Source organism: Leucopleurus acutus (assembly GCF_964270905.1).
Source record: "Leucopleurus acutus genome assembly, chromosome: 9".
Lineage (NCBI taxonomy): Eukaryota > Metazoa > Chordata > Mammalia > Artiodactyla > Delphinidae > Leucopleurus > Leucopleurus acutus.
In genome coordinates this window covers 86,318,195-86,341,595 of record NC_139144.1, presented here as the reverse complement: position 1 = coordinate 86,341,595, position 23,401 = coordinate 86,318,195, and the positions used below count along the sequence as shown (strand labels likewise).

Below are 23,401 nucleotides of genomic sequence, written 5' to 3'. Positions count from 1 at the left end.
CTACTTCTACTAATTCTTTCTTTCTACTTTTTCTCCCTTTTCTTCTGAGCCGTGTGGACGAAAGGCTCTTGGTGCTGCAGCCAGGAGTTAGTGCTGTGCCTCTGAGGTGGGAGAGCCAACTTCAGGACACTGGTCCACAAGAGGCCTCCCAGCTGCACATAATATCAAATAGCGAAAATCTCCCAGAGATCTCCATCTCAACGCCAGCACCCAGCTTCACTCAACGACCAGCAAGCTACAGTGCTGGACATCCTATGCCAAACAACTAGCAAGACAGGAACACAACCCCACCCATTAGCAGAGAGGCTGCCCCAAATCATAATAAGTCTACAGACACCCCAAAACACACCACCAGACGTGGACCTGCCCACCGGAAAGACAAGATCCAGCCTCATCCACCAGAACACAGGCACTAGTCCCCTCCACCAGGAAGCCTATACAACCCACTGAACCAACCTTAGCCACTGGGGACAGACACCAAAAACAACAGGAACTACGAACCTTCAGCCTGCAAAAAGGAGACCCCAAACACAGTAAGATAAGCAAAATGAAAAGACAGAAAAACACACAGCAGATGAAGGAGCAAGATAAAAACCCATCAGACCTAACAAATGAAGAGGAAATAGGCAGTCTACCTGAAAAAGAATTCAGAATAATGATAGTAAAGATGATCCAAAATCTTGGAAATAGAATAGACAAAATGCAAGAAACATTTAACAAGGACCTAGAAGAACTAAAGATGAAACAAACAATGATGAACAACACAATAAATGAAATGAAAAATACTCTAGATGGGATCAATAGCAGAATAACTGAGGCAGAAGAACGGATAAGTGTCCTGGAAGATAAAATAGTGGAAATAACTACTGCAGAGCAGAATGAAGAAAAAAGAATGAAAAGAACTGAGGACAGTCTCAGAGACCTCTGGGACAACATTAAACGTACCAACATTCGAATTATAGGGGTTCCAGAAGAAGAAGAGAAAAAGAAAGGGACTGAGAAAATATTTGAAGAGATTATAGTTGAAAACTTCCCTAATATGGGAAAGGAAATAGTTAATCAAGTCCAGGAAGCACAGAGAGTCCCATACAGGATAAATCCAAGGAGAAATACGCCAAGACACATATTAATCAAACTTTGGTCAAAAGTTAAATACAAAGAAAACATATTAAAAGCAGCAAGGGGAAAACAACAAATAACACACAAGGGAATCCCCATAAGGTTAACAGCTGATCTTTCAGCAGAAACTCTGCAAGCCAGAAGGGAGTGGCAGGACATATTGAAAGTGATGAAGGAGAAAAACCTGCAACCAAGATTACTCTACCCAGCAAGGATCTCATTCAGATTTGATGGAGAAATTAAAACCTTTACAGACAAGCAAAAGCTGAGAGAGTTCAGCACCACCAAACCAGCTCTACAACAACTGCTAAAGGAACTTCTCTAGGCAAAAAACACAAGAGAAGGAAAAGACCTCCAATAACGAACCCAAAACAATTAAGAAAATGGGAATAGGAACATACATATCGATAATTACCTTAAATGTAAATGGACTAAATGCTCCCACCAAAAGACACAGATTGGCTGAATGGATACAAAAACAAGACGCATATATTTGCTGTCTACAAGAGACCCACTTCAGACCTAGAGACACATACAGACTGAAAGTAAGGGGATGGAAAAAGGTATTTCATGCAAATGGAAACCAAAAGAAAGCTGCAGTAGCAATTCTCAATCAGACAAAATAGACTTTAAAATAAAGACTATTGGAAGAGACAAAGAAGGACACTACATAATGATCAAGGGATCGATCCAAGAAGAAGATATAACAATTGTAAATATTTATGCACCCAACATAGGAGCACCTCAATACATAAGGCAAATACTAACAGCCATAAAAGGGGAAATCGACAGTAACACATTCATAGTAGGGGACTTTAACACCCCACTTTCACCAATGGACAGATCATCCAAAATGAAAATAAATAAGGAAACCCAAGCTTTAAATGATACATTAAACAAGATGGACTTAATTGATATTTATAGGACATTCCATCCAAAAACAACAGAATACACATTTTTCTCAAGTGCTCATGGAACATTCTCCAGGATAGATCATACCTTGGGTCACAAATCAAGCCTTGGTAAATTTAAGAAAACTGAAATTGTATCAAGTATCTTTTCCGACCACAACGCTATGAGACTAGATATCAATTACAGGAAAAGATCTGTGAAAAATACAAACACATGGAGGCTAAACAATACACTACTTAATAACGAAGTGATCACTGAAGAAATCAAAGAGGAAATCAAAAAATACCTAGAAAGAAATGACAATGGAGACACGATGACTCAAAATCTATGGGATGGAGCAAAAGCAGTTCTAAGAGGGAAGTTTATAGCAAAATAATCCTACCTTAAGAAACAGGAAACATCTCGAATAAACAACCTAACCTTGCACCTAAAGCAATTAGAGAAAGAAGAACCAAAAAACCCCCAAAGTTAGCAGAAGGAAAGAAATCATAAAGATCAGATCAGAAATAAATGAAAAGGAAATGAAGGAAACGATAGCAAAGATCAATAAAACTAAAAGCTGGTTCTTTGAGAAGATAAAATTGATAAACCATTAGCCAGACTCATCAAGAAAAAAAGGGAGAAGACTGAAATCAATAGAATTAGAAATGAAAAAGGAGAAGTAACAACTGACACTGCAGAAATACAAAAGATCATGAGAGATTACTACAAGCAACTCTATGCCAATAAAATGGACAACCTGGAAGAAATGGACAAATTCTTAGAAAGGCACAACCTGCCAAGACTGAATCAGGAAGAAATAGAAAATATGAACAGACCAATCACAAGCACTGAAATTGAAACTGTGATTAAAAATCTTCCAACAAACAAAAGCCCAGGACCAGATGGCTTCACAGGCGAATTCTATCAAACATTTAGAGAAGAGCTAACACCTATCCTTCTCAAACTCTTCTAGCAAGGGAGGAACACTCCCCAACTCATTCTACGAGGCCACCATCACCCTGATACCAAAACCAGACAAGGATGTCACAAAGAAAGAAAACTACAGGCCAATATCACTGATGAACATAGATGCAAAAATCCTCAACAAAATACTAGCAAACAGAATCCAACAGCACATTAAACGGATCATACACCATGATCAAGTGGGGTTTATTCCAGGAATGCAAGGATTCTTCAATATACGCAAATCAATCAACGTGATACACCATATCAACAAATTGAAGGAGAAAAACCATATGATCATCTCAATAGATGCAGGGAAAGCTTTCGACAAAATTCAACACCCATTTATGATAAAAACCCTGCAGAAAGTAGGCATAGAGGGAACTTTCCTCAACATAATAAAGGCCATATATGACAAACCCACAGCCAACATCGTCCTCAATGGTGAAAAACTGAAAGCATTTCCACTAAGATCAGGAACAAACAAGGCTGTCCACTCTCACCACTCTTATTCAACATAGTTTTGGAAGTTTTAGCCACAGCAATCAGAGAAGAAAAGGAAATAAAAGGAATCCAAATCAGAAAAGAAGAAGTAAAGCTGTCACTGTTTGCAGATGACATGATACTATACATAGAGAATCCTAAAGATGCTACCAGAAAACTACTAGAGCTAATCAATGAATTTGTTAAAGTAGCAGGATACAAAATTAATGCACAGAAATCTCTGGCATTCCTATACACTAAGGATGAAAAATCTGAAAGTGAAATCAAGAAAACACTCCCATTTACCATTGCAACAAAAAGAATAAAATATCTAGGAATAAACCTACCTAAGGAGACGAAAGACCTGTATGCAGAAAATTATAAGACACTGATGAAAGAAATTAAAGATGATACAAATAGATGGAGAGATATACCATGTTCTTGGATTGGAAGAATCAACATTGTGAAAATGACTCTACTACCCAAAGCAATCTACAGATTCAATGCAAACTATCAAACTACCAATGGCATTTTTCACAGAACTAGAACAAAAAATTTCACAATTTGTATGGAAACACAAAAGACCCCGAATAGCCAAAGCAATCTTGAGAACGATAAGCGGAGCTGGAGGAATCAGGCTTCCTGACTTCAGACTATACTACAAAGCTACAGTAATCAAGACAGTATGGTACTGGCACAAAAACAGAAAGATAGATCAATGGAACAGGATAGAAAGCCCAGAGATAAACCCACGCACATATGGTCACCTTATCTTTGATAAAGGAGGCAGGAATGTACAGTGGAGAAAGGACAGCCTCTTCAATAACTGGTGCTGGGAAAACTGGACAGCTACATATAAAAGTATGAGATTAGATCACTCCCTAACACCATACACAAAAATAAACTCAAAATGGATTAAAGACCTAAATGTAAGGCCAGAAACTATCAAACTCTTAGAGGAAAACATAGGCAAGACACTCTATGACATAAATCACAGCAAGGTCCTTTTTGACCCACCTCCTAGAGAAATGGAAATAAAAACAATAATAAACAAATGGGACCTAATGAAACTTAAAAGCTTTTGCACAGCAAAGGAAACCATAAACAAGACCAAAAGACAACCCTCAGAATGGGAGAAAATATTTGCAAATGAAGCAACTGACAAAGGATTAATCGCCCAAATTTATAAGCAGCTCATGCAGCTTAATAACAAAAAAACAAACAACCCAATTCCAAACTGGGCAGAAGACCTAAACAGACATTTCTCCCAAGTAGATACACAAACTGCCAACAAACACATGAAAGAATGCTCAACATCACTAATCATTAGAGAAATGCAAATCAAAACTACAATGAGATATCATCTCACACCAGTCAGAATGGCCATCATCAAAAAATCTAGAAACAATAAATGCTGGATAGGGTGTGGATAAAAGGGAACCCTCTTACACTGTTGGTGGGAATGTAAATTGATACAGCCACTGTGGAGAACAGTATGGAGGTTCCTTAAAAAACTACAAATAGAACTACCATATGACCCAGCAATCCCACTACTAGGCATATACCCTGAGAAAACCATAATTCAAAAAGAATCATGTACCAAAATGTTCATTGCAGCTCTATTTACAATAGCCCGGAGATGGAAACAACTTAAGTGTCCATCATCGGATGAATGGATAAAGAAGATGTGGTACATATATACAATGGAATATTACTCAGCCATAAAAAGAAACGAAATTGAGCTATTTGTAATGAAGTGGATAGACCTAGAGTCTGTCATACAGAGTGAAGTAAGTCAGAAAGAGAGAGACAAATACCGTATGCTAACACATATATATGGAATTTAAGAAAAATAAATGTCATGAAGAACCTAGGGGTGAAACAGGAATAAAGACACAGACTTACTAGAGAATGGACTTGAGGATATGGGGAGGGGGAAGGGTAAACTGTGACAAAGCGAGTGAGAGGCAGGGACATATATACACTACCAAACGTAAGGCAGATAGCTAGTGGGAAGCAGCCGCATAGCACAGGGAGATCAGCTCGGTGCTTTGTGACCGCCTGGAGGGGTGGGAGGGAGGGAGACGCAAGCGGAAAGAGATATGGGAACATATGTATATATATATAACTGATTCATTTTGTTGTGAAGCTGAAACTAACATACCATTGTAAAGCAATTATACTCCAATAAAAATGTTAAAATGAAAAAAAGAAAAATACTGCAGCCAACTGCAAACTTCAATATCAGAAAAAATTAATAAAAGCACAGCCAACTTAAAAAAAAAAAAGATAACCGACTTAAGGGGGGGTGGGGGAGGGATGGATTGGGAGTTTGAGATTAGCAGATGCAAACTATTATATAGAGAATGGATAAACAACAAGGTCCTACTGTATAGCACAGGGAACTATACTCAATATCTTGTGATAAACTATAATGGAAAAGAATATGAAAAAGAATGTATGTATATATATTATAACTGAATCAATTTGTTACACAGTAGAAATTGACACAATATTGTAAGTCAACTATACTTCAATAAAACAAATTTTAAAAAATAAAATTTTAAAAGAAGAAGAAGAAAAAAAAGCGAGAACATAAATGAAATAGAGTAATGCTAGTGCTTGAGTAGATTCTTTAGTGTTGGGGTGAGATAGGGTCCAGAAAAAAGAAGTCTTCAGATACAAGATCTCTTGTCCGGTCTGCCTTGGTAATTTGGAATTTAAACTTCTGCCATGAAGGTATCATTATCCTTAACTTGAAAACCACTGACCTACACTGCCCCAGCCATCTCACATTGGTTACTGTACTCTGTCAAGCTTCACACACAATGGTCCTCCATCCCCTCTAGTTCCATCCCAGAAGATGCTGAAACTCCTGCTTCAGGTCGGAACAGGTCAATATCTGCATTGTTCTTAGAAGAGTCATCTGCTAGAAGGATTTTTATTTAAGCCATATTTTGGAATCTGGGATGTATTTTTTTCCCCAGTAGTGTCTGTTACCAAATAGCACCTTGTTCTGCTGTCATCTTCCTGATAATAAACTCTTCCTGATAATAAATTTAGTCTACTGGCAGATACCATAAGCTTGTCATGACAAAAGTGACAAACAATGCAAATAGGACACAATCTGAAAGAATAATGAAAAAAGAACCCTTGAAATTCCAGACCGATGAACTAGTTGGTTAAATGAGAATATTTTGGTTCCAAGTCCCAGAGTAAATCCTACAGTACTCTGGGTAAAAATGCTAGAAGGCAGAAAGAGCATCAGAATTACCTGGATCATATCCAATATTAGATTCATCCTCTGGATTCCCAAGGGATAGATGACATGATATGTGCCTTCACCTAATATTACTAGGATAAGGCACAACTCAACAGTCTGATTTGATATAGCACCAAGAAAGTGGTAAATCCAACTCTCAAGTCTGAGTTCACACATGTTGGCAGGTCACAAACTAGGGAATGGTCTGCTTTGGGGAACCACTGGCTTTTTGGATGTAGATCATAATTTTCTCTTATCACAAATGCAGCCAACAACATGAAGTCAACACAACTGATTCACACAACCCAAGCTACTGAAAAGAATCAGCTTCCAGGAATCAACAGTAGTGGTGTGGTTGACCTTTATCTCATGGCTGAATAGATCTACTTGGCGGGAGCCCCAGAGAGTCCTTACACTTACCTATAAATTCATCTACCTGAAAAGGTGAGGCTAGGGAGGAGCCAGAACTATAAAGCTTCTCCTCACCCGGACAGGTCAAGACCACTAGAAGGGATAACAAAGTCTCCCATCAAACCCACACAGGGAATTATTTTTAGTAGTTCCATAGTGAATAACAGGAATTGCACTTCAGAAGAATGTCACACAGTCAGATATCTTCTGTTCAAGGTAGATGAGGACTGAAATGAGGAATAGAAAAAGATAAGGAAATAGGGGTAGGATTCAAGCTCAAGAGGGAGGTTTTCCTTAATTCCAACTATGGTCCATTTCACCCTGAACATACATGGCCCTTTACCTTGCAGTGTTCTGGCTAAGATCAACTTTATCTCTATTTGGGTTAGTTCATGGAAGCCCCTAGCCCTACAGAAAAAGCAGGCTGTAGTTTTAATATGTGATTTTTTGTTTAAGAAAATGATTCTCGGAAGCCACATGGCTCTTTACATTTCCTGTTATTCTTCTCTGGAAGACAGAAGTGCTTTCTTCTCCCCACGTTTGAAGGAGGATGCAGCATTGTGTCTTTCTTCAAAGACTTTACCAACTAACATGTTATTTAGTTCTTAGGGATCTACCCTAAAAAAAGTGCCAGGCCTTCAGCCACTAAATGCCATTAAGGAACAGTCTGCCTAAATAAAAGTATGTCATTATCTATCCTCTTTCCAGGACTTTAAACTACAAATCTCCAAAAACCATAGAGTAGTTAATTTGTCCTACTTAACCTAATTATATGTATATTTTAAAAGCTTAATAAACAGTCACACAGAGTCTCACAGAACAGGACTGGTCTTCCTCTTTGACTCAGACTTTTGAGGCACTTCCCAGGCAGCTCAAGACTTCGTTACGGACTCCCAGAGCCTGCTGAAGTAGATCCAAAGAGCTGGGCTGGAGCTGTAAATTTTTGTCATCATATTTCTATGAACTTTATCCCTCTTGTTTATTCAGGATATCACCAATATCCGGGAAGTCAAAGAGCCGGGAAAGAAGGGCAGGGTGGTGGCAAGTTATTGGCTCAATCCGGAGGTCCTTGGTGAGGCCACATTTAACAGGAAGCAGAACCCAGAGCATCAATCAGAAAAGCGCCTTTATCACAGCCTGCTGGCTGACCTTGTGGTGAGATGGTGGTGCCCTTCTCGAGATAGTCAGAACATTCCTCGCTACCACAATGCACTCGCCCACAGGAGAGTCTCAGCTATAGTAAAGGACTCTGATCTACCCCATGGGAGAAAATGGACAAAATGTACCCCACGGAAAATTTAAAAATCCCTCTCAGCAAGTACTGTCACAGCAAATAGTCACTTTTCAAATAAGTCATTCAGTTAGGTAGCCATTATTATGGCTTTTTTTCCCTCCCAGGAAACCCCAAGTCTCCTACTAGTGAAAGGAATCAGAGGCTCCTAGAATTTTCCTAGGTATCAATTGCCTACCAATATAAAAAAACTCAAATCAAAGTTCAACCTCATTCTGAAGGGTTTGTTGTCAGTCATGTCATGAAGGTTTAAGTGGAAACAGGGAAGAAATTCAATAAAATATTTATGCTCTCTTACCATTAGCATCTTGGACTCCAGTAAGTGCTCCGACAGCTGCTGCAGTTTCCCCAGACAGGACTATCTGTCCCCCCCCTTGCAAGGTGGCCTCAGCCAGGGTGGCGACAGCATGGGCGGCAGCTTCGCTGTGGGTATAGAAAGAGGAGGGGGGAATGTATGAGTTGAATAAAGGTATAGCACTGCAGCAAGACAAACCAAACTTTCAACCTTTCCTAGGATCTCTCCACTGACTCCATGTTTGTGAGCCTACCAGCACATGAGGCTATTGACAGAATCAGAGCAATTTTTAAATGATAATAATAAATAGCTAGAGAAATCCCAAGTCTTTCACGTTTATACAGCTAATGTGAGATTTTCTTTAAACCTAGGAAATGGGTGTTTAAGGACAGAAGGCACGCATTCCCAGTCCCTTCTTTATCAAGATCAATTGAGTGCCTGTAAGCCATAGTGGAAGCTCTGATCCATATTCAAAAGCCATTTTGGTTGTCAATCACAATGTTTTCTTTTTCCTCTTTTCTCTTTACGGTAACACAAGGCAGACCACCTGAAAGTGCCTTTTTGTTTGTTTTTATTTCTTTTTTGTGGTACGTGGGCCTCTCACCGTTGTGGCCTCTCCCGTCGCGGCTCCGGACGTGCAGGCCCAGCGGCCATGGCTCACGGGCCTAGCCGCTCTGCGGCATGTGGGATCTTCCCGGACCAGGGCACGAACCCGTGTCCCCTGCATCGGCAGGCGGACTCTCAACCACTGCGCCACCAGGGAAGCCCTGAAACTGCCTTTTATAGCTAAGGATGGATGATAATGTGAGGAGTCAGCAACCTGGACTTGCTATTCAATTAATATTAAATAATAATTCTACTTAATACTCTGCAATAACCTATATGGGAAAAGAATCTGAAAAAGAATAGGTATGTGTATATGTATTAATCACTTTGCTGTATACCTGAAACTAACACAACATTGTAAACCAACTATACTCCAATATAAAATAAAAAATTTTTAAAAGATACATAAAAATATATCAAATAATAGCAATTTGGTTTACATCCATGATTCCAAATACAAAGTAATGGCTGACTAATATCTTGCAAAGTTCAGCCCTTCCTTTTGCTTCATGTACACGTAGGCAGAACTAAATTAACACTTAAAAGTTTAAATTATCACTATAAGCCCAAAATCTTTGACTCTACAAACATAATGAATTAATAAACCTCCCTTCACTGCAAACCAAAAACTCTGCAGAACAGAAAGATATTAGCCATCTATTTATAGCAAACACTATTCTAGCAGTTTGTATCCCATTTTTCTTTTCCTTATTGTATGCTTTTACTATATGCATAAATACCCACTTTTATTGATTCGATGATGATACAAACTATAAAATGTATTACTGTTTCATGTGCCAGCAAAAAAAGAAAAGTTCCTGGGCATTCCCTGGTGGTCCAGTGGTTAGGACTCCATATTTTCACTGCCAGGGCCCGGGTTCGCTCACTGGTCAGGGAACTAAGATCCCCAAGTCCCACAGCACAGACAAAAAGAAAAGTTCCTGACAATTGTAATCGTAAGATTATAGTTTACCATCCAAACTTCAGAGATGTTAAAATGTGGAAGAAAAGAAAAAAAGAACCCACCAGATAAATTCATCACCTCTCCTGGGAAAGTACCAGGTACCACTCTGCACAGTTACTGAGGGAATATCAAAAGTGGGCATGGAGAAAAGGAGGTGGCGTCATTTAGTTTATCAGAGGTGGACAAAGTCCTGGGTTTGACCTCGAATAAGCCAGTTGATTCAGCTTTGTTCTGAAGCTGCAGACTTTGCCACAACTATGGCAGTCATCTCGCAAAAACAAGCTGTAGGGGAGGATGGGCAGGGGGCAGCTGTGGACCGTTTAGGGCAAACGTGTCACGACTGTGGGCAAAGCAATGTGTACTAAACTTAACAGCGTCACTTTCATCTAAGAGAGTCAGCAAACAAGTAAAGCAACTGACATAATCATTCTTCTGGGGAAGACTTCTTGGTCACTATAAGGATGTTAGGAAGCAGTTTAAGAAGTCCAATGGACAGAAAAGTCTCAATAAATAGAGAATTCTCCCCTTCTTGCTAACTTGCCTTGCTTTTTAAATTGTTATGTGTGTGTTTAAAAAGTTATTTTTCTCTGATAATAAAATGCATGTAGAAACTTGTAAAAATTCATTAAGTATAAAAGAAAATTTTTAAATATCATGCAGAGATAAGAGCTATTTTCCTTCTAATCTTTTTTTTTTTTTGCGGTATATGGGCCTCTCACTGTTGTGGCCTCTCCCATTGCAGAGCACAGGCCCTGGACACGCAGGCCCAGCGGCCATGGCTCACAGGCCCAGCCGCTCCGCGGCATGTGGGATCCACCCGGACCAGGGCACGAACCCGTGTCCCCTGCATCGGCAGGCGGACTCTCAACCACTGCGCCACCAGGGAAGCCCCCTCCTTCTAATCTTAAACACAACTTTAAACAGATAATCAGGATCATACTGTACACACAGTTTTATAGCCTGCTTTTCTTACCTAACTTGGCATTTCCCCATATAAATATTCTTTGACATTTATTCAAAATAATAAGTTAAATGTAAAACTGCTGATTCCCCCCACCCCCTTTTCTAGTTGTTCAGCTGTGGTAACTTTTAATTTCCAGGCTTCCTTTAACTTAGTTCAAGATCATGATTACATATTTCAAATTTATTTACTTCCTTTATAAAAAATTTGGGGACGGAATTGAGGTTGAGCAAAAAGCTGAACAGAATCATAGAGTTTCCACGCAGCCCCTTTAAAAGCTAAGATCAATCTCTGTGCTAAAAGTACTTCCGATGTGATACCCACAGCCAGTCATTCCATAGTATCTGTAACATGAATTCAGAGCCAAAGTGGACCCTGGATCTGGAATTAGTACTAAGGCTATTCTTTACCTTTTACAAGGTAGATTTTAATTTTAGGATGCTTTATAATTATTTGAGATAGTAAAACGAATGATTATTTAGTGCCTAGACCCTTAACTTTTAATATTTTTCTGAGAAACTTGTGTCAAATAATATTACCAGCCAATTCTGCAGTGTTCAGCTATCACAGATTAACAATAAAAATATTTAACACTCTGACCTGAGACTTCATGGAAAGCCAAAAAGGATATTCTTTGGAAAATGCTTCAGCTGTGTGGTATTTTGAAAAAGAAAGCTGGTATATGAGAACTGTTTATATGGAAATAGGAGCTGTGTTTACAGGTTACCTCAGCAACTGCTCATTTCCCCACTGTTTTTATCACAATCTACAATAATCTTATTTCTATGACCATCAAAGGTGACGTCCTGCCACTCTTGGACACATGCTTGCAGGGTGAAATTTCACAGGCTATGAGGGGGAGAGCAGCCACCCAAGCCCTGACCCGGAAGAGTCCCTGTATCCAGTCATACCCATTTTATAATGTCTGAAGCTCTAAATATTTGAAGTCATTTTTCTTTAGTGCCTTTCTAAAATATGTTATGCTGGAAGAAAAGCTGTGAAGCAGCAACAACTAAAGCAATCTGGGATGCCAGGGATGAGGGGTCCGACAGGGATGACAGGTCCACAGGTCGGTGAGGTTAGTTACTGCATGCCCTGTTCAGGGGCCAGGGGCAAAGCAGCAATGGATGGCTCTTTTACATGGTGCAAAAGACAATGGTGACGCCTGCGGTCAGCAGACTATCATTCCCAAGTCTATTCTAACCATTAGGCTTCATGGGAAGTGATCAAACTGTACTGCGAGAAAAAGGTTACCTTCACTTAAAAGGTGAGTAGGGATCAAAATGTCTCTAAGCTACCACTTAGCAATTTTTCAACAAAAGTCATTTCCAAACCAGTTACAAATGAGAAGTTTCTAACAAGCCCCCCCCCCCCCACCTTTTTTTCTGTCAACGTTTTATCTGCAAGTGTCCCACCTTCACCTATAGGAAAAAGAGGCAGTTGCATAGTCCCTGTCCTCTATTTCCAGAGAGGATTTCTGATCTGGGTTGTCCATCCCATGTTACTGGACAAATAAATACAAGTTCATATATTAAAGCCATGTTTTATTTTAGTAAGATCTCTAATTTTAAGTCAATATTTTCATTTTAAAAAATGGTAAGAGTTGGGCTTCCCTGGTGGCACAGTGGTTAAGAGTCCGCCTGCCGATGCAGGGGACACGGGTTCGTGCCCCGGTCCGGGAGGATCCCACATGCAGCGGAGCGGCTGGGCCCGTGAGCCATGGCCGCTGAGCCTGCGTGCCTGGAGCCTGTGCTCCGCAACAGGAGAGGCCACAACAGTGAGAGGCCTGCGTACCGCAAAAAAAAAAAAAAAAAAGGTAAGAGTAAGTTTTTCTTTAAAAATATGATTCACTTCTTTTCTTTAAGCAAAGTCTCTTCACAGCAAAAGAACAGCAACTCTAACTTTCTTGAGCATTTGTTTCCCCATAGCACTGAGTCACAGCACTACACACAGTAGACACTGAGTAAAAACTGTCTTCCTGTCAACAACATCACATAAATTTCTACCAGAGCAAATGTAGATTCAGTCTACCAGTATTTATCATGTATCTGTCTCTATGTGCAAGGACTGTACTGGCTTTGCAGGACTTGTGTAAGAGGGAATGTAAGTCTAGGACAACTTAACCAACGACCTGAAACTTCAAATTAATCACTGTATTGCAACAAGCAAATGATGATTTCATTTCCTGTCTGGTTATTCAGGGTGAACAGGTCTGAGGTGTGACGCTCTGCTTTTCATTTGTTCACTTTGATTCTCTCTCCATCTCCTTCCTAAAAGTGTTAATTTATTCTGTATTTTGAAAATAATTAAAATTAACTAGCTTCTAGATTTTTAAATGACAATTTCTCCATACCCCTTTTGGGTATGGAGGGTGGGCTACAGGTTGTCTGAGCCCAGGGCCCTCATTCTAACTTGCTATACAAAATTCTTTTAACAGCATGGTTGAAAAAAAGGTCTGTCCTGCACCTGTCCTGATCCCCTTTCCCCTCAACAGTTGAGAGAACCCCTCTGCCTTCTTGTTCTCCAGCTGCCATTCCATGTAGCCTGCCTCTCTCTCTTTGCTCTGCACCCACATCTGCTGTTTACAGTGCAGCAGAGGTGCAGGTGATTGTTAGAGAACCATGCTTGTTCCATCTGCACCTGAAAAAGAGAGGCTGGAAGGGAGCAGCTCTAGGAAATCGTTTTGTTACCACAGGAACAAAGTACCACGCAGTGTACTTTTCACTAAGACGACTTCCAGCAATGAATTCTTTGGAGAGGCTGGGAATGGGTCTCATCCCATAGAGAAGCAAACACAAAGGGCTTGTGTCTTAAGTCCAATCCTCCTGACGTTAGACAGTGGGTTACCGCTCCTGGAATTAGAAGCCCATGATGTTCCCCTAGTAGCCTGCTATAGTCTAGTCTTCACTGCCAGGCTTGGTTTCTTCACCCTCAGCAGAGGCTGCAACACACCATCCCCCAACACTCATGGGGTGTTGAACTATCTGATTGCAAACAGATTTCAACATCTCTTTACTCCTACATGCCACAGTGAACCATATTCTCCTTCCTTTGGAGTAAACACTGTAGCCACCTCAGCTGCATCTGAGTGTGTTAACAAGCCCTCAGGGGAAACCATTACCCTCCTTGCCTTTAGAAATAAGCCCTGGTCCTTACACTAAAGGGAGCCAGAATGTGCCTCATGTTTTCCACTATGTACAGGGTTCCCAGGACACTCCCACTTCACTGGAATAGCAAAGGTGCTGGCTCGATGAAATGAAGTTTTTCTGGTATTTGATGGTGGCCTTTTAGACCCCATGCTACAGTGAGGGGTTACCGGACCAAAAGGAAGGAGGGTTTCACTCTGGCCATAGCTTTCAGGAAGTTTATCTGTGTGTCCTCTCTCAAAGGTACAAGTAGGATTGAGTCAAAGTGTAAGGAATCAAATAAGACTTTCATGTTACTGAAAAGTGATATGGTTCAATGGGCTAAGAAAAAAGTTTCTATCCCAGGTCACTCAGGGACTCACTGGTAACTCTGGAAGGAGAAGCGTTTGTGTATGTTTCAGTTTTTTATACCTGACCAACCAAGTCCTTACCATACTTCCTTCAAAATCAGTCACTTTATCTCCACTCTTACTACTAGTTTCCACGCCTTTGACAAGTCATACCTGGACTGCCTCTTCTTAACTGGCCTTCTACTTTTAATCTCTTCTTGCTGTAAACAATTCTAAGTAGACAAATTTTAAAATATAAGTTAAATGATAATAAGTATAATTCTTGAAATGCTAATTACAGGCCAGACACTTTGACGAGAGTTTTATATACATCATTTCATTGAATCTTTATGATTCTACATGATGAAAATTATCCTTATTATAATGATGATGAGACTAATGCTCAGGGGTTAAATTTCTCCAGATCAAATGGCAACTAAATGGCAGAGGTAGGATTCAAACCTGAATCTATACGACCTCAGAACCCTCTTCTCAGCCACTATACTATACAGCTTGATGGAAATCTTCTGTACATAAGCCTATCAAGGCTTTCTAGTGTCTACCACAGCCAACCTAAACTTCAGCTGATTTTCATATTTTGGAGGAAGTGATCCCCTTACTCTGAATTCCTACTATGTTCATAGTCTACACCATACATTTGGACAGTAAATACACTCTGAGTAATATGTTTGCTAAGTGTTTTACTTAAATCAATCTCCCCATTCACAATATGATCTCTTTTAAGGCAGACATTATATCTTAGAGCATTCTTTATTTACAGCCTTACCCAGTAGAGTGCTGGCATGTCGCAAGAGTTCAAAGACTATTTGAGGCTAACAGCTGCTGCACATAATGTTAACAGCAACCTTACCATATGCTGGGCACTGAACTAAGGATTTCACATGCATTGACTTTTCCCATTCTCACAGCACCCCTACAAAGCAGGCACTGTTTTTACCCCCCCGCCCCATTTTACATAGAGGAAAGCCTTGGCATTGAGCTCAAGTAAATCACCCAAGGTCAAACAGCTAGTAAGTGACAGAGCTGGGATTCAAACCCAAGTAGCCTGGCTTCAAAGCACACACTCTTAACCATTAGTTAAAAGGTCTGGGTCCATTGAAAATAAAATTGTGTAAGCAATGAACAACAAGAATAATAATATGGGGATGATTTTTTTCTGTCAACAACGAATAGAAGGAACCAAGCACGGAACAAAACAATTTAGTTTTGGAAATTACCTCTTACTAGAGTATTCCATTCTGCAGTATCCTTCCTAAACATATCTGAAGAAAAAAAATTCAGTTTCTCCCAATAATCCAAAACTTATTTTATTTCGAAGTCACTGATAAGCAAGGGAAACAAACCTCCTGAAAGTCAGTAAAGTCAGCTCCTGACCAGCTAAAACATGGATTAATAGCCATAACAAAAAGCAGTTTCTTAGTAGGATAAAAGGAAAATCAATCCTGAAGCTTCTTGATTTTTTATTACATCCTTTGGCCCCTTTAAAAACACAAAGTACTTACATCTTGCTGCTTTTGGTCTGTTAAGGAGCACAGAATAGGATAAAGCAAAAGGGACCCATGTCCCTTGACCAGAAGGCTTGAGCTGGAAGTCAGGCTGGACTGGTTGCTGGGGATGGGATAGGATGGGAATGCAGTAGGTGAGGGCTGATTATAAAACAACTTACAGTATCCTATGGGTTAAGGGTATTAAGTTCCAAATGCCAATTGTGACAAACTGAGGTACAACATTTCTCTTTACATCTGTATACAGGGACAGATTCGACCTCCTCTTTTATCGCCCACCCCTGCCTCCACCTGTTGAGTGCCATGGTGACTGTGGCTCCCTGCTGCATCTCCTGAGAAGCTGCCACTGCAGCCTCTGCCAATGATGCCACTGCCTGGGTAGCCTCTGATGCTTGTGTCGTCTGGATGGTCATCTCACCTCCTTGTAACGTGGCCCAATTTTGTTCCACCTGAGGCAGAAAAGGACATGATAGTTAAAAAATCAAACTCACAAAAGGATTATGATTTTTAAAAGTCATTTTTCTAAAAAACTGCTATGTGCTCAGCCAAATACATACATACTTTTAAATTAACATGAATTACAACGTATAGAACAGGGTTTTTAGCATATCTTTGGTGTTAAAAAGGGGGGTATTAGAATATATATTTGAATTTGCTTATATTTGCGTAAAGTAACTCTGGAAGGAGTTTCACACAAAAGAAACCATTGAAAATATTTTCCTCAGTGTGTGCAGAGGGAGTTGTTGTGGGAATAGGTTGGATAGAAGGCAGAAAGAAGATTTTCCATTGCATCCTTTTACATAAATTTTGAAATATCTGAGTCATATCAATATAGTACCTATTCTAAAATTAAAGTTTCTGAATAAATCATAAGTATAATTCTAAAAAAATTCAAACTGTACCAAAGGGAATATAATGCCAGTACTCCAGACCCTTCACCCAAAGGCCACTGTTGTTACCTATTTCTCTATTTCTCATCCATCTTTGCAGGGATATTCTCTTGATATGTGAGCATATTTACACATACACATACACACACTCAAGAAAAATGGCAGTACTTGCTACATGCTTTTTGTACCTTGCTTTTTTTCATAAACAATACAGCTCTGAAATGATTTTACTTTGGAATGTATCAAACTGCTTCACTCATTCATGATTCATAATAATGGCTGCATAGCATTATATTATATGGATACACCATGATTTACTTAACCAGACATCTTTTAATGGGCATTTAGGTAGTTTCCAGTGTTTTGCTATTACAAACAGTACTGTGATGAATATCCTTATACACTAACTTTGTATAGTTTATGTGAGTCTACTTACTGAGTAAATTCCTAGAAGTGGAATTATACATCAAAATTATTTTGTATTTTTATTTTTGATGGAAACTGCCAAATTCAGTAAACAATTTTTTTAATGTAGCAAAACCTCCTTTTCTTTTACTGGGGAGGAATTATGAAGAAACGAAACAAGCAACAAAACAAACAAACAAAAACATACTATCTGGTTATATAGAGTAGATTAGAATTCAGCTTTTCTAGATCTAGAACAGGGTTTCTCAACAACAGCACTATTAACATTTTGGGTTAAATAATTCTTTGTTGTGAGGTCTGTCCTGTGGATTGTGGGATGTTTAGCAGCATCCTTGGTTTCTACCCGGTAGATGCTAATACATCCTCTGCAGTCATGATAATCAAAAGTATCTCCAGACATTTTGCCAAATGTCCTCTCTGAGGGGTATAGGGGTTGCCCCGGGTTGAGAACCACTGACTTTAGTACAATGCTTTGCCGTTTAGAGATTTTTTTTCAGTCCTGGATACCTGAATCTAGCTACTTCAGTCCATTTTGCTCAATAAATACTGGTTAAGTATCCCCTCGCCCCCCGCCCCCACCCCTCCACCCAAAACCAAAAAGCAACAGGGGTAGTGAAAGCAGTTTTTATTCTAAAATATGGTAGGTGATAAATCAAGCAGCTCATGTATACTATTTCTACAGACTCAGGTCTCAGGATGTTAGCTGTGTTTACTGGAGCTCTTTCTGGGGCCCAGTGAGTGGTCAACTTGTGCCTTCATGTTACTGTGTCCCAAAGAAAGTGTCACAAGCTCTAGGAGACACAGATACTTAAAATGCCTCCCGCGGGACTTCCCTGGTGGCGCAATGGTTAAGAATCCGCCTGCCAATGCAGGGGACACAGGTTCGAGCCCTGGTCCAGGAAGATCCCACATGCCGCGGAGCAACTAAGCCCAAGCCCCACAACTACTGAGCCTGCGCTCTTGAGCCCGTGAGCCACAATACTGAGCCCACGTGTCACAACTACTGAAGCCCACGCGCCTAGAGCCCGTGCTCCACAGCAAGAGAAGCCACCGCAATGAGAAGCCCGCGTAACACAACGAAGAATGGCTCCGCCCACCGCAACTAGAGAAAGCCCATGCACAGCAACGAAGACACAACACAGCCAAAAATAAAATAAACAAAATTTAAAATAAAATAAAATAAAATGCCTCCCGCTTTGGCTCTATTGCTATACTTGGATTGTCACAGTGCTCCTCCAAATGTTTGTCAAAAGCTCCCCAGAGAATGAGACACTCCTTTGAGCTACATTAGTATTTGCCCTGAGTTCTTCTAGACAGTGGGCTGTGCCAGCAAGCCTCCAGGGCCCAACATTAAGAGCCAGAGATACCCTACTTCCTTCCTGTAGAGCTGCAAAGTTGCCCACTCAGGAATTCACGAAACTCTTGCTTCTTAAGGTATTACCTCTTTGATCTCATTATTCCAATGAGCATCACTGCAAACAACGCCACTTTAGATGGCAAGTTACACTGCCAATCCATAGATGGTTGATGATTCCACTCAGAACACCAGCTGAAGCTGGCCAGCCCTGTAGCATTTTCCTCTTTCCAGATCTGCCCCTCTATATTTCTGCCCATCCCATTGCTGAGTATGGCCTAGTGCAGCTCTCTCAAGTACTCATACTCTACGGCAGCAACTTAATACATATACATTCGGTTACAGCTATATTTGTAGTGAAAATGGTATTAGAATGTTGCCATACACAGTATACTTTAAGGAAGTTAAATTTGTGGCACAAAAGATTAATGGATGGTGGTAAAGGGTGGAGAAGTGGGAAGAAGCAGATGAAGAGATTTCTATTCAGAGTAATGACAGGTAATAAATAAATCAGCTTAAGTGTTAACGCTTCTTTGGAATTTCCTATTCTTGAGTCTCAGTGCTTTAGAGTTGTGTTTGCTTGAGCTCTTGCTGTGCTCCCTTTCCATCTTTTGGGAGCCACTGTGTGGTTATCTATGCCTGGATGTCACCATGTCCCAGAGAAAGGCCACAAACTCTAGAAGGGAAAGATATTCAGAAGATGTACAGTTAGCTTCTGTGCTTTTCTGAGAGAGACCCACTACAGTGAGGCCCTTCAAACTGTGGCTATCCTTGTCTCTCTTGCTATCGTGAACCACCTTGGCTTTTCCACACTTTCACACTGTGATGCACTGCATGTGATGCTCCCTTTGAGAGGAACACAACTCCCATCCTTTGCTTCCTGTTCACCCCTCTAGTCTGAGCTCAGGTGAGATTAGAGCCAAGACAACTCCACTTAAAGACAACTCCCTATAGTCCAAGGCTCAGGACCTCTCCTCTGGGTTCCACAGTACCCTGGGCTTGCTTCTACTAGATCCTTATCTGATTGCCATTTTCTCTGATGTGTTTTTCTCTACCACCTACCTGTGTGCTCCTTAAGAGCAAGAATGGTCTTTTTTTTTTTTTTTTTTTTCAGTACACGGGCCTCTCACTGTTGTGGCCTCTCCCTTTGCGGAGCACAGGCTCCGGACGCACAGGCTCAGCGGCCATGGCTCACGGGCCCAGCCGCTCCACGGCATATGGGATCTTCCCGGACCGGGGCACGAACCCGTGTCCCCTGCATCGGCAGGCGGACTCTCAACCACTGCGCCACCAGGGAAGCCCAAGAATGGTCTTTACTCTCCTCTACCTATAGTATACATAGTGTCTGGCACAGGGCTCAGAAAGCATGTACTTAATGGATAGATGAAGAACATGTTCCTTTATTCAGATCTCCCTACTTGCTCTTCAGCATACCTATATTTCAAATAAACTGATATTCAATTGATATTCCAAAAAACCCCACCTAAAATAAGCTGTGCTACTTCAAAACTGTTACATGTGTTGATGGTTCAGTTTAAAATTCATGTCTCTAATGTCTCTGTACTTTGGTTTCTTCTTCTAACAGAAGCACATGTCCTACTATTATCAGATATCGTTTCTCTTTCAAATTTCAATTTTTCTGACACATAATGCAATTAATATCACCCATACCAATTGGTGGTCTTACCACAGAATAAATTCTCAAATCCATTTGTACTGTAAATATGCCATCAAAATGGAAACTGTGTATTTTGAAATCAATATATATAGTTTATTTCATATTATTTTGAAATTCTTTCCTTATTCATTTCTAAATGTTTATGTAATTTGTTCTGTGTCCCTAATTAGTTTTAAGTTGCATTAGGTTAGAGATTCTTTTGGTTTCCTTATAACTACTTAGATCATTCGATATTCTCAGCACACAGAGTACTCAGAGTTGGGAGACCATTTTATTACCAGAAGAGAAAGGCCCACAGAAGGTCCTTCTTATAAATGTAACCAATTGCAACTAACTGGATGTTAAATGCAGTATGATCTAATGTAAGAGCTCTCACTGGCAAGGCTAGGATAACAAAATAACCTTAAAACTTCCAGAAGTATAGGTATTGTTTATTTTTGTAAATAACTTTCTGTTCCTTGGAGAAACAATGCTACATACAGGCAGTAGGATGTTTCTACTGAGGCACCTGATGCAATGCTTTGTTGGCTTGATATGGTCTTATCTGTCCCAAGTCAGTGAGATATTCTAATTACAGTCCTCATGGCTCAAAACTAAGATGCTGACAACCATGTCAACATCTAATCAGAAGGCACATAGAAGCAAACTATAGACTCTAAAACATTTAGCCACTTTCTGAGATAACCTATGCTTCTTTTCTTCATATTTTTGTTTCATTGTAAGTGTGGGGTTAGAATTTTTTTAATCTGACTGAATCTGGGTATTAACTAACAGGTTATTTGTATATATCATTCACACACTTCAACACGATGACTTTAAAACGACATCAGTGTGCTGGAAAAGCAATAGATATGTGACTAAGATTTTTGTATCCTTCATATTTTCCATGAACTTTTGGATAGATTGGTTGTGTGAAGTTATTCTGTAAAATGGGTTTCAAAGAATTACTCTCTAGAGAAGTATTTAAGCAACTCAAAGTTACTTTCTTTAAAAGAATACCCAGGAAACATTCAGTAGGGAGATGCCTAAATAACTTTGACTGAGTCAAAAAGTAAAAAGTAACAAATCCCATAAATGTACCCACCACTGTCTTTGCTACCTCTTTCACACTTCAAGGAGTGTCTGTCCTCTAGTTTTAGTGTTTGGGGACTGACGAATTTTCCCCTCAGCTAACCCATTCTCTTTCATGATGTTTATATACCTTTAAAAGTAAATCTGTTGACTTCTACCTTTCTATACTGGAACAGCAAAGGGTAGCTCCTGCCCCAAACCTTCCCAGGCTCCCTCACTGGAAACACTCTCTCTTGAAGCTACAGACCACTTTGCAGCCTCTCTGACAGCAGGAACCACAGTTCATTTATGCAGATGCTTCTCTCTCCCTGAGAGCAGGGTTCCTGTGTAAATCAACGCTACATATCTAACACCTCAACTGCAGCACAGCGGGGGGCTCAACACATGCTGGCTGACAGGAGCCTGCTGTATTTCTCTTCACCTTGCTAGCCATGACCCTGTATCAGTTCTCTCCCTTTCCTGAGATGCACAAATGATAGTGATTTTGTGGTGTTCTGAGTGGAAATATTCCATGGTTTTGAACAAGGGTGAGATAATATTTTTAGCTTTATTTCTGATATTGCTCTTTGACATTTGTTGACTATTTTTCAAATTTCAGAAGTATAATCTTTAGGTGAAAAGTCCACAGTGACTTAACGAACCCTTTCCTGAACTTCACTAATGGCTCAGAGCTTAGACAACATTTTTCTAATTGCGTTACCCAGCTTCAACACTTACACTGTGCCTTTGGGCAAGTCACCTAACCTTTCAGTTTCATCATGTATAAAGCAAAGATGGTAACAGAACCTATACTTCCTAGGGTTGAGGAGTGCTTAGTTTACCGAGTGTCAATAAAGGTTAGCTACCTTCCTTTAAGTTAACATCCCATAATTATCTCAGTTTTGATAGGGAAGGATTTTCCTGTTCCTTTTTTTTTTTTCTTCTGGCTGTGCCACGCAGCTTGTGGGATCTTAGTTCCCTGACCAGGGATTGAACTCAGGCCACAGCAGTGAAAGAAAGCGCTATGACCGAGTCCTAACCACTGGGCCTCCAGGGAATTCCCAGGAAAGGATTTTCTTGTGAAGTCTTTTCAAAGGCTCATTTAAAAATGCAATAAATCATGTCTACTGATTTACAAATATATATATATCCCTTCAAAGAATGTTTTAGTCAGCTTTAGTTTTAATGATCTAATTTTTTTCATAAAGTCCAAAGATTAAATTCTTTGGGATTCACAGCATAAAAGTACTAAATCCTATGTTACAAATATACAATTGTAAGTTCCTGACAGTTATGCCTGAATCATAAGGATCCATAAATTTCGATTGTTATAATTAACATACACAGAGTAAGCTGCTTCACAAAACTGACATGGTGTGATGTCTTAAACGGTTTAAATAAAACAATGCTACAGACGTGTAGGCTACTTACAGTCTCTTCATCTTCTGGACCCTCCCTCTCCCTCACCTATACATTTGAGTATTTAAGTGGAAACAGACAGAATCCTTTCTTACCTCTCCATCAGCTACAGCAGAATAATTCACTTGGGCAACAGTGACTGTGGTTGGCAATTCTGAAGCATCGGCCAATGTGGCTACTGTTGCCCCTGTACCAACCTAAAGAAAAAACATGGAAAGTGATGTGTCAGTGGATGGATCCTCCAACCTCTCCTTTACTCAGAAGTTAAGATTCAGATAATCCCAAATTCAGCAGAGGTAATGATTAATATGCCTTGTAATATGAAATGAATTAC

General features: G+C 40.0%; 1 protein-coding gene across 5 annotated transcripts in view; it reads right to left on the bottom strand.

Moving 5' to 3' along the window:
- Positions 1 to 23,401, bottom strand: part of NRF1 (nuclear respiratory factor 1) — a 136,077-nt gene that overhangs the window by 25,242 nt on the left and 87,434 nt on the right. For 4 of the 5 annotated variants that reach the window (XM_082846007.1, XM_082846010.1, XM_082846008.1 and 1 more), the window contains exons 8-10: positions 23,163 to 23,264; positions 16,542 to 16,699; positions 8,722 to 8,846 (exon numbers count right to left, since the gene is read on the bottom strand). In XM_082846007.1, the coding sequence (XP_082702133.1) occupies positions 8,722 to 8,846; positions 16,542 to 16,699; positions 23,163 to 23,264 (385 nt within the window). Of the gene's footprint in view, positions 1 to 8,721; positions 8,847 to 14,898; positions 14,958 to 16,247; positions 16,354 to 16,541; positions 16,700 to 23,162; positions 23,265 to 23,401 lie in introns of all 5 variants that reach the window. The other variant, XM_082846011.1, reaches the window with a different exon arrangement.